General features: G+C 40.6%; 1 protein-coding gene across 1 annotated transcript; it reads left to right on the plus strand.

The window, feature by feature from the left end:
- Window positions 1-2,989: 2,989 nt before the first annotated feature.
- Window positions 2,990-11,503, plus strand: C2H3orf52 (chromosome 2 C3orf52 homolog). The gene is made up of 6 exons (XM_068421150.1): window positions 2,990-3,157; window positions 6,097-6,220; window positions 6,787-6,920; window positions 7,787-7,857; window positions 9,305-9,504; window positions 11,325-11,503. The coding sequence occupies exons 1-6, from the start codon at window positions 2,990-2,992 to the stop codon at window positions 11,501-11,503; spliced, it is 876 nt and encodes a 291-aa protein (XP_068277251.1).
- The last annotated feature ends 904 nt before the right edge of the window (window positions 11,504-12,407 follow it).

Consider the following 12,407-nt stretch of genomic DNA (forward strand, 5'->3'; position numbering starts at 1 on the left):
TGGAGCTTTCTTACACTGTCTTAACAATTTGAACATAGTTGTAGGATCTGATGTTTGAAATATGTTACAAGTGTATTTCCCCAGCTCTGGCTCTGGGAATTTTAGCATGCTCCTGGTGAGTTCGTGCTGCTTTTCCTGATGTCCTTGGTCTGCAGCAAGCAGAGTTTCAGGGTCAGGATTTTTGCTTTCTGTCTCTTCCTGGGCTGTGCCCACATGGCCACAAGACATTGAAAGGGACATAAAAGGAAAAGGGGTTTATGTGGCTGGACGCATCCTTGGACTCAAAGAAAGAAGAAGAGGAAATGAGCCACGTTCCTTTAACCCTAGCAGTAAATCTAGCGTTGATAATTATAATCTCCTGATGAGCAAATCAGCCCAAATGTGGCTGATTTAAGGTTTCCAAAGCTGTTTATGGGACATAAGAATGCTGGTATTGAGTTTAATAAAAGATCTGTCTAAACAGTCTTAAGACCATCTGGATGGTCTTTCCAGATGGTCTTAAAATTGTGCTCAGTGTTTGGAAGGGTTTATCTTTCAACTTTAATGTATTAAAAACAAATAATTAAGCCTGCAATTTGAATGCCAGTCATTGCTGTCCACACAGCACACTTTTATTCTACAGTACATAAATATGTGATCCTTGTTTTGTTTTAGACCCGATCCTTGTTTTGTTTTAGACCCAACTTGGCAGCATATGGGGAAAACACTGGAATGAGCTAGCACTGTAATCTGCATGCAGTGAGACTCCTGTGTCTAACACTGATACTGCTTTTCCTTCCTTGCTTGCACTAGTGTTGGGCATTCCCTCCCCCCCAAGATGCTTGTGTCAAACTTACTACATAAGCTATACTCAAAGCCTATGTTTTAGGGGGTTTAGTATCTTTAAAGGCTAGTCAGTCATTCACATCTTCCTTTTTAATAAACATGCGCTAAAAACACAAGTGGTTATGTTTTATTCATTTGGTTGTGCCTCTGGAACTCTAATCCCCAGGTGCAATCAGAACTACATTTGTACCTTGGAGTTTCCTCTTTTTGTAAAGCTGAACCTAACTTGCCCCTTTTACTAAAGTGCACATTTAAGGGCACAAGTTTCTTTTTCTTGTATTGAAACCAGAGATGTCTTCACTACGGAAGAAAACAGTTTTCCTGCTGTTCTGTTTTAGATAAAAGCCTAGGCCAGAAAGTTCAGATCAGTTCTCCACTTCCCGTTTTCTTTAAGAGTTTCACAGCACCAGGCGTCAGAAGAGTCAGTTACTTCACATGCAAGAAAGGCACCAAGTGTGGAACTTGGATCACCCAGACTAAAGAAACTCTTTGTAAGGAAAGCCTTTGTAAGGAGCTCCTTCACAGATGTTACTAAAAGGACTTTGGCTTTTGCAGGGTGAGATCCATAATGATTAACTCATTTGACTTAGAAAAGCTGTTTTGGCTTCACACAATTCAGTAGGAAGGTGAAGTCTTTTACTGTGAGTGGAAATGAAATAAATGAAGCTCATCTCCAGCAGGAGTACTGAAAACGAATAGGTAAAGGCTTTTTATAGTGAAGATGTTCCAGGTAAAATCTTGTGGATCCAGACACACGTTTTGGTCTTGATGACTGCTCAGCTTCATCCTCAGTTCTCCGGACTTTTAAGGATTCTCCAGAGCCAAAAGGTAGGGTATGCAATTTGTATTTCTTTTTATTTGCTGACTGAAACCAAGCCATGTGCTCAGCTTGATGGAGTGCCTTTGCCTGGATGGCTGTGACATAACATCAGGAATCTGAACCCCTGGGAATGCTTCAGGCATCAGTAGCTAGATGAGTTGCACAATGGCAAAATCTGGGGGGAGGAAAAGCATCCTCAGCATTTGGCGGAAAGAGTAGCAGTGCTGTGAGTGGATGCTCAGCCAGCAAGGGAGGGAGTTGGAGAAAGAGGCTTTGTTTTCCTCTTAATGCACAATCCTCTCCTTGCTGGGACATGAGAGTGACCAAGAGTGCAGTTACCAGCTGCCTGCCCAACCCTTTTGATCCAGAACAGGGAGAGGTGCTCCGTGGGGAGGAAGGAGAAACGCGTGGATGGAGTCAGAACAGGAGAAACGAGAGGAGGTAGGATGAGGGATTCTGGGGGAGTGGGGGTGAGGGGAATCAGTCCCTGGCTGCAGTAAGTTATGAGTGACTCTAAGTAGCACGGGAGAGTTCATGTGGGAAGCTAGGGCAGACCAGATCTCAACTTACACCATGATTTTCTTCATAAAAGCATGCCCTGTAGGGCACAGGCTGAAATTGAAGGCCATCTTCCTTCTCTATTCAGATTTGTCCTTTTGTTTTTTCACATGGAAGTGGCTTCTCAGGTTTAGGTTGGATAGTGTGTGAATCGACATAAATGGTTCTTTAGCACCAAATGTGATTTTTAGGTGACATAACAGCTAGAGAGAGACCAATTCACAGCACAAAGGTCAGTAACATTCATTTCTTTATTGACTATACGGGGAGACTAAAATTAGAAGTGTTGATGGATATTATGAGTTCCCTTCACAGCCTAACCGAACCACAAGCTACGTGATCATTTACTCAGTTTGTGCTGCTCAGAACCACATCTGCTTGTCTGCGCCGATAACGGCAGTAGTATTTTACTGTTTTGTCTGAGAGGAGCAGGGAAAGCAAGTCGGTTCCTTTCCAAATTGCCTCAGCAAATGCCAACGTAGCTGAAGGTTTAGTCACCTGCTTGTGCGTGTCAAGGGCTGGTACTGTAAGGCAGACAAACTGGAAAGCCGAGTATTGCACAGCTGAGGGCTGCGGTTCTGGCGACTGGGCAAATCGATACTTCCTCCGCCTCCCGTTTCTCCGTAGCTAGTGCAGAGGACATTATTTGTCCTTTCAAGGAATTCCCCTTGTTTATCAGTGTTTTGAGATCTCTTCTGTGAAAACTATCCCAACTCTGACTGTTACGGTCTCCAGCCTCATACCAGGACTGCTGCTGACCATAACTGCTGCTGAAACCAGAAGGAAATGAGTTGCCTCCGTGCTTGCTTCAGAGACAGAGGTGCTCATGCAGAGACAGAAGCTATGAAAAGGCAAAGCTCTGGTCAGGAGCATGAGGTTATTGAATTACAAGAAGATAATGCGGAGGAAAGTGAGGCTGATCATGACAAGCCTCTAAATGCTCAAACAAGAAAGGTAGGAATTTCATTTGCTCATTTGATGCTTGCTGTTGGGGAAAATACCACGCAGCAAGAGAAATGCAGGAACATCTTGTATGGGTGGTTTAATTTGTCATTTGAGGGAGAGGGAAAGGTTATTTACTTGAAAGTAAAGGCTGAAAACCTGTTAAACATCTTTTCTTCTTAATGAAGTATTCTAATATTGGAGTGGGATTTTGAACTTTTTTATTTTTTGGTATTTGTCTCTGTGAACTTTATCTTAGGAAATGAAGTTTTAATTGGTACTCTGAGTTTTGCTTTTCCTTTTCGTGCATTGTCTGTGGGATTGGGCTCAAAACCAGAAAGGAGAAAAGTTGAAATCTGTATTAAAACCAGGCTTTCTTTCAGAGCAAATTAATCAGAAAACAGTGCTGCCAAAACAAGAATAGGATGTCCTGCAACAGACCATGCTGGATTCTCTCTGTTTTTATCTTTGAGCAATTTGCAGCTGCTAACAATTATGAATTTGTATGAAGTAAGTGCCCCAAAGCCTCAGTTAAGACCAAGATGTGAGTCCTGAGGGAAGTAGCTTCCAGTGTTTAGCTTAAGGCTATGGAACAGACTAGCACTGGCAGAGGGCTAATGTATACTCACAGGTGACTGTTGTAATGTTTTTCATTACTTACTAAGAGCAGAGGGAATCTGTGGCAGAGCTAAGAAGTTTCCCACTTTTCTGTCGGGATGGCTGAGCCCTCCTGAGAGCTTGGCTGTGTTAGTCATGCTACCCCTCCCTTCCTGCTCCTGGCCGAGCAACAGCCACTGCTTCCTCGTGTGAGCCCTGCTGGTCGTCTCCACGGGCTGATTCATTCCACTGGCTGGGCAAAAACCCCATTTCCTCTACTATATCAGGGGCCAGTTACTTCTCTTCTGGTCTGGTAAGCTGAAACAGCTTGCTGCAGGGTCAGACAAATTCTGGAGAGATGCGAAGAGGAAGAGGAGAGGGTGGAGGAGAGGCAGGGGTGAGCTAGATCCGCTTGGCTATCTTGAGAAACGTTACCCTTAAGTTTCTGTTTAGCCTTCCCCTTCCCAGAACTGAGTTGTCATTTGGGCTCTGTTTCTACTGATTCTGGCAATTGGCTTCCTGTCCTGTAGGGACTGCTGGAAAATTGTCATGTTCTGCTGCCTGCTCCTGTGGCAGGTTAATCAGAAGAACTGCCCTGTCCACTGCAGAGAGATTTTTCTCTGCTGCTGCTCCCTCCCGGCAGTCTTGCGATGTATATGGGCAATGTCCAGAGGGTGTTGGTCCAGCTGGTAGGGGATAGTTGGAGAGCTCAATGTTTGCTTGAGATCAAGCCAGTTTGCTATGCATGATCAAGAATTACACTTTCGTGATGGTCTAAATATGTGGCTCAATCGAAACTTGGGCTTGGTAACAGTCTGTCTCAACTGATACTACGTCTGATTTCATAGCTGTACTCTAGGCAGTAGTCACTGGCTTTTTTTCTTTTTTCAGATACAAACTTATATGCTAGTGTCAAGTATTAAATTGAAGCTTAATTCTTCTAATACATTTTAAAATTCAAACATATATGTGTAAATATGATTACACCTGAAAGCACGCTGTAAGCAAAACCATATCCAGCCTTTGCCCTTCGTTCTCCACCAAAGTTCTGTGCACAGGGCTGTCTGCAGGGAGCACTTTCCCTTCCTCTGCCCCTGCTCCTGGAGAAATGACTTTTGTAAGATCTTTCTGTGGGTTTCTGTTTTCTCCCCCTGGTCATCTGCCACCCCCAAAGAAGCTTTTAAGCCAGCTAGTGGATGTCAGGTAAATTCACTGAAAGGCTTTCTATTACGCTGGGTTCTTAGAAAGTTCAAAAAGTAAAGGAAGGTAACCTGGGTTAGTGCCTTCAGCCAGCAGCTAGTTCCTGCCAACCTGCATGTGTGTGGTCCAGACAACCTACAGCATGTGCTTTTCCTCATCTGGTGCTGATACTAACAAGGACATGGAGTTTACAGCTGGGTTTATGATGGTTGAGGAGGACAAAGAGGAGGAATTAAAAAGGCAGCATGGTCTACTTATGAATTGGAGTCCTTCCTTCAATCTTCTGACTGTGGAACAAAATAGTTGGAGGTTTTTTAATTTGTTTTGCTATATCACCTAAGATTTTTTTTTTTAATATTAGTATTTTATTAGTCACCCCAGCAGTACTAACTTCTGCCACGGTCTTCGATCTTATTAAAAACTAAATGAAAGACAGGTATTGTCCTTTCTCTCCTTTCTCTCCTATATGAACACGCACACATGCAAAATTTCTTTGAAGAGAGTTTCCTTGTCATCTCCTAGAACAGGTGAGATTTGTAATAAACTTTCTGTTAAATGTACTCAATAGCCTTCAAGTTTCCAATCTTCTGAAGAAAAAAGGGAGTCAGCTGTAAAAGTCTCAATTATTTTAAAGTGTTCTTTAATGCAATAGTATCTAACGAATAGCAGTTTGCTTGCTTTGGGTGCTGGCATCCAGGAGCTATTCAGACTGATATCATCAATCACAGAGGTGAATGATTTTGGAAATTCCTCCACAGGAAACTTTTTGTTTGGGAGACATGGCAAACATTAAAAGGAGAGTTTGTGGAACAAATAAATCAAATCTATGTGCTTTAAAAAAAAAAAATTGGAAGCCATGAAAGCACCTTTGTAGCACCTTAGCTTTATGGGCAATTCAGGAATTGGAAATTCTGCACAAATGAGGAATGATACATCTCTGTCAAGTAATAGCCTGCCTGTGAATATCCTTTGCCTTCTGCAGGTCTATGTTCCTACCTGCAGCTATATGGGAACCCCTGGTGTAGGGCATTGCTTACCAATGAGACTCTCCCATCTAGGTGGGGTTTTTTTGTTTCTAAATGTTACAGCAGAGACATGCTTAAATATTTTTTCCTGCCTCGTTTCATTAATCAACATCTCCCTTTTGTAACTAGGAGAGAGATCACTGGATATCATGCAGGAATGTAGTTTTCTGGAAGTGTAAACTATGGATGGTTATAACTACAATTTTTCTAGTATTCTTCCTGGTCATTCTCATCAGCCTAATTCTTTATTCTAGTAAGTATCTTGCTCTCAGTTTGTCCTCTAGTAAAAAATGTGGAACATGTACAATCTAATCTAACACAAATTGAACAGTAGCATCCTTTAAACTACTTCTGTAAACTGTTGAAGGGACCAGGATTCTGACTGCAGAGGGTGGTGTGTTGAGTAGTGGATGTGAACACTTTCATCTTAGCAGGCAGCAAACAACTTGTACCCTGGTCAGGTGGCAATGCCAGTTTGGAGCTAAGTGAGAAAATGTTACGAGAACAGAGTTGGGGATAAGGATGGAAATGATGCTCGTAACGTTGCAACAAGTGCAATGGATCACTTACGTCCCCTCGTGTGGTGTCAGTGCCCGTCAGGCTCCCAAAGCAGCTGACTTTTGCTAATGTGGACGAGTGATTGACCTCCATGTGCTGTCACTTTTCTACAGGTGACTTGCACTTTCTGTCTGTCACTCTTAGTCATTACCTAGAAAATTTGTGAGAAAGCCACCCTGGAGGAAGTCAAGAAGGTTTTTTTTCAATACTTCTGCTAACTGGAGTTTTTTCCTCCCTGTTCTGTCTCCTTTTGAATAATAGATGTTTACACAGATGAGGATGACTATTGGGATCCTGATGCACTACTAAATAGTGGAAATTATCGCAATTTTTCAGGAACGTTGGAGTTAATGTGTGGTCTCCCACACCTTTTCTCTGAAGACATTACTAAGAGGGTATGTGTTGTGGTTCTTGGCAAAGCTGATTCTGCTTGTAACATGGATTCAGTGTTTTCCCTTTTAAGAAATTTCTGTTTCTCCGTGTAGAAAATCAGACATTTGCAAGCGCACAAAAAAATCTGAGTTGTACTTTTTCTAGTATAATTTTAAGTCTTGATCTAGAAAAAAGAATTGTCTGCTTTTAAGCACACAAGAAGTTTATATTGATTTTTTTTTATTTATTTTTTTTTTCCCCAAATTTGAGTAATGGTTGGGAGATAGTCTTCACGTTTTTCATAGAATCATTGAATAACTTAGGTTAGGAGGGGCCTGTGAAGGTCATCTAAATCCAATGCTGGCTAAAAATCCTGTGTGTTGCATTCTCCTGTAAGTACATGATGACAGCCTGGATTTATAGCTGCCATTTCCATTGAGCCATCACAGCCCTGAGTTACGACTGCAATAAACTCAGCAGGTCTGGCAGTGCTGAGTTAGACTTACTGTGGAAAGGGAGTTTCAGTAGCAAGACCCTTCCCTCTACCAAGTAAGAGCAGAAGGGCTTTTTGCTACTAATAAAAACCCAAGCCAAACAACATAAATTGCCCATGGCAACATGGGCACGTACTTGTAGTTCACCCTGAATGCCTCCATTGTGTTAAGGTAATATAGTAATCACTCAAACACACAGATTAACTTGTCTGTCAAACTTAAAGGGATTGTGTACCTTTTCCAGGGCAGATATTTGCTGATATTTGACCTTCAGCACCTGTGTTTATGTCCCTTAAAACACCTTGTAAGAATGATTCACTGTACTGTCTTTTATGGGGAAAAGAGAGTGAATGGAAGAAATATTTTTTTATTTTTATTTTTTTTTTCTCCTCAAGTTAACAGATGTCTACTGTTCATCTCCAGCTCTAGGACGCTACTTTAGGTCAGCTCAGGTGGTTTATTTCAGGTAAGCAATTTCTGTCACACAAACTATCTGAAAATTCTAGGCTTTTGATGAGACATACATGTGCCTATGTAAATATTCACAACATTTAAATCTGTGAAAAATATGTTGTTTTGGGGGAAAATTACATATATAGGTAGTGAAAACTGGTCAAAGCATCCTCTGGTGTAAATGGCAAGTGGTGCTAATAATGTATGATGAGACAGTAACGTTTTATTGCTGTTAAGTATCATCTCTGTTGTCTTTGGTTCCAAGTGCAGCCCTTAATAAACATATCCAAGGATATTTATTAAAAGGAAAATGAGCTGCTGGAACCACTTGAGATGGACATGGTTTAAATAAAAAAAACAGGTTTCATGGGGATGGGAGAACTGTGTTGTTCCCAAAAGAGCTAAAGGCAACAGGGACATACAAGTTGTGAGAGCCAAAAGAGTAATATTGCACTGTTGGTTTGTGTGGATTGCTCTTCCCCCTCACTTTATTTTGGACAACAAGAGCAAATTTCTGAAAAAGCACTGTTACAAAAGGGATTAGAAAGACAAGAGAGAATCAAGGGAAGTAGATTTGCAAAGTCCCAAGGCCCTTGAGAGAGCAAGGACAGAGGAAAAGCTCCCTTGGGCTGTGGCAAGGGGCAGTCCTGAGGGTGCTTTGGGGAATGTGCTCCCCTGCACTGCCAGCCTTGGGCATGCCAGCTCTCTTCGATGTGTGAGCTGTAGCTCCTTAGCTAAAAATTATGATTTAATCCATCACGTACAAAGCTGTAGTTCTGCATACATGTTGACTAGCTGAACTCTCTCTCTCTCTGCCTCTTTGTGTGTGTGTGTGTCTCTTCTCTGCCTCTTTCTCTCTCTCTGTGTGTCTCCTTTTATTTTCCTCCTTCCAACTAATGTTTTTATGTTTTAAATTCTGTGAGTACAAAATGTAACTGTCGAATTGTAGTCAGTGGATTTGGTAGACCACAAACAATGACATCTCCAGAGACGGACTCCAGTTCAGTGGTCTGTGTAATCCACTCCAGAGTTGAGTTAAGAGCACAGCTGGGTGGCCCCAGGTACTGCTAGCAGGAGAGAAAATCTTTCTGCAGGTTCTCTGCTAAGCTGTGCATGAGATATGGCAACACCTCTTATCGTTAGGGACTTGTGAAGCACGAGTGCTGAAAACCTCACCCCATTACGACACATATCCAATTGCCCTTTGTGCATTGGAAAACATGTCTCAGGAGGTTGGCTTCAGGAATGTGCCCAGTTTCTGTTAATCTCAAGAGCTCTTCTGAGAAGGGGGAGGGAGGAGGAAACTGGAATCTTTGATGGCAGTTTTCCTTTATAATACTTTTCTTTAGAACAAGTTTTAAAAAAATCCACACCAACATTGATATGAAAAGTTGGTCTTCTCAAAAAAGAAAAGATCCAGTGGCGACTTGAAGGCATTCATACTTGACTTTGTTTTTCAGTAATGAAAGCTCCACTGTATTTTATCAGCTAGAGTTTTCTGTACCACCATCAACAGAAGGGTTTATGGAAAACACAATGAACCCAGATTTTATAAAGAATGTTTTACGTCAAAGTATTTATGATGAAGATGATACTTTTGATCCTGGGACATCTGAATGTAACAGGTTAAAGCTTGACCCAACTTCTCTCACACTAACATGTAAGTGCTGTACATTAGAGAGACTTTCTTTATAAAGAGCAGAAGTATTTGCTTGAAAGGAGGGAAATCTTTCTGGAAAGACATTGAGATCTTTTTAGTAAATTTATTTTGCATAACAGTATTAAGAAAATTGTAAAATACTCAGTTTTCAAGAAAGTCTTGCTATGCTTAGCTTGTAACCTAGGATTCACTCTTTGGTCCTCTGTTGAGAAAGGAAGGAGTGATGAGACTGGTTAGCTACCAGACTTTTCAGATCTTCTCTTGCATTTTATGCATACAAAGAAAATCTCCTCATATGTGTATGTACCGTAAGGGGGAGACAAATAATTAAAAATATTTCTCTTTATTGTATATTCATATTTGAATGCTTATAAAACAAATTTAAATCTAAGTAAAACAGGATAAGTAACTTGGGAGTGAACTTCTGTTTTTTTCCACAGTCAAGGATGAAAAAGCCTCCTGATTTTTGTCTTTTCAAAGTTTTTTGGAAGATTTATTACGCACAGAGATAACTTTTAAAGGAACCAAATGTTTGTTCTTCCAGGTTTTCTAGGTAGTGATTCCAATGACTGCTAGTGACTAGGTTGTGATTCTAACGCATTTAGGTTTGTCTTGATTGAAATGTCAGTATAAAAGTCCTATGAGCTTTGCAGTTTTACTGAAAACAATGCATGGAGCCGCTTCTACCCACCCCCAACTTACTGAGCCACACGTACATGCTTTCAGAATAATTGTGGGCTAACACATCACCATACAGTGTATATAAGTAAGACTTGCAATTAACTCATATTAATTTTTCTTGGTACTCGTATCAAGGGATAAGAGAGCAACAAGTCATGAGTTCCAATTCTCAGTATCATTTTGTTCCTTATATATATTGACAGGATTCATAGAAAATGCAGTGTAAAAGGGACAGGAAAGAATATGCTGAAATATCTAACTAAAGTTTCATTTTAATGTTAATAATGCACTGTTTTAACTTTCAGAGAAATGATGGAAAGACTCCTCATCTTCCTCACTGCCTGGAAGAGATGGACGTCTATCTATTAGTAATCCCAGGGTAGGGGGTTATTCATTAGGTAGAAACACTTCTAAAGATATCCTGTAAATAATGTCTGTGATGCAATATTGTAAATGGAAAACGTGGTATATTTGTAACAGTGTTGTACTCCTATAACACCACTACCTCCTTCTCATTGTTGTCTTGATATCTCAGTAACCCATCATGTATCTTGTCTGATGCATGCTCTGTTGACTTTGAAACCTCTGCTTTGTCTTGCCTTACGATTAAATCTGGATTCCCTGCACGAGCTTTAAAAGTAGTCTTGCACATCACTCCTTTCTTCTTCTCTTGGCTTATCCAAAATTATTTGCACAGCTTCATCCCTAATGCTCACCTCCACCCATGATCGTGTCTGTTACTAACTTCATATGCCATGTTTCCCCATTGTTCTTTACTCATAAAACAGCCTGAAAACTTAAATATCTTCTCTATTTTCTTTAATTACGTGCAAGACCTTTGCACTAGCTTCTTAAGCGAGCTTCAGCTCTCATCATTTCCTTGCCCACCCTACTGACATCCTGGATAAGGTGGTATCTGCTCTGTTTTTCTCTTCTGTAACGTGAAATAGAAATGAAGGAAGACACATCGTGAAGAAACATGTCATGTTCACTAACACATCTGAATGCCACAGGAATCTTTCAAGGGTCAAATTAGCTGTCTGCTTTAATAATTAGCTACTGGTAGTAGTGAATAAGACAGCTATTTGACCCACATTTGTAAATTCAAAGAGGAAACTAGTCTATACTCTTAATTATAGTCCCTGTGCCAGCAGTGGGGATAGAAATGAACAGATGCAAGATATTTGCCTTAATAAGGCAGCAAGTAGTTCTTGTTGACAAGAGACCAGATGAGACGGATGAATGCCAAGAGGAAGGTGCTGAAGCAGACCATGTAGGCCAGCATGGAATGAGAGTGGTAGCCAGTAACTGGCTATAACACAAAAATTAAAAATTAAGCATTACCTTACACAGAATGGAATGGATTCACTACCATGTTAGTGAAGTATAGCTTTTTGTCTTTTGTTTATAGCCAGTATAAATGTTAGTACTGTTGGACAGACAAATTTATTTTAAGAAACCTTTTTGTATAGTGAGAAATATCCTAAAGGGAAATTGTGTTTCTCTTTTTCTAATATTGCTAGTTTATTTAAGATGTACTCTGACAATTTTACTGTTCATTAAATTATTTATTTATACACTTAAACTGATTGTTTTCATTCATCAGTAGCTCCCGCTGTTTGAATTGGAAAATAACCATTGGAATTCTGAATGCTGAGAGATGTAGGAAGTGTCCGTCTGACAGAGCCATACACTGAAACTGGTATTTGTTGTCACTTGAGTTTTAACTGAGCTTGGGAAACAGCCTGGACTAAATTAGTAGTTCACATGGCTCTCATATTTGTGGCTAATTCTGACCCCATCTTGATTTGTAAGATGTACTGTTGGCTGTAAGAACCGTAATTTCTCTTGATGCAATATTCTATGCAGCATACAACTAGAAGAGATATTCCTTCTGATTCTTACACTGGGGAAGGATAAAATTCGTGGTTTGTATGGTTTGTCCCATAAGCAGGAGGCTGTGAAAACACCAGCAGCAAAGAAATAATTTGCCTTTGAGATGCTGCTTGATCTTATTGCTCTTACTAAGATGACAGAACTTGAATACTTCTTGATTCTGTTTCTAAGAACTGAAAAATAATACAATGATTATGCTTCTTTATGGTGATACTCCTATGTGCATTAAGAGTCAGGGAGCCAAGCATTCGTTTTCTTTCCAGCCATCCTCCTCTGCCCCAGTACCTTTACCCCAGCAAGTCACAGGAAAGAAGGAGATGGAGTTG

Source organism: Nyctibius grandis, chromosome 2, assembly GCF_013368605.1.
Source record: "Nyctibius grandis isolate bNycGra1 chromosome 2, bNycGra1.pri, whole genome shotgun sequence".
Lineage (NCBI taxonomy): Eukaryota > Metazoa > Chordata > Aves > Nyctibiiformes > Nyctibiidae > Nyctibius > Nyctibius grandis.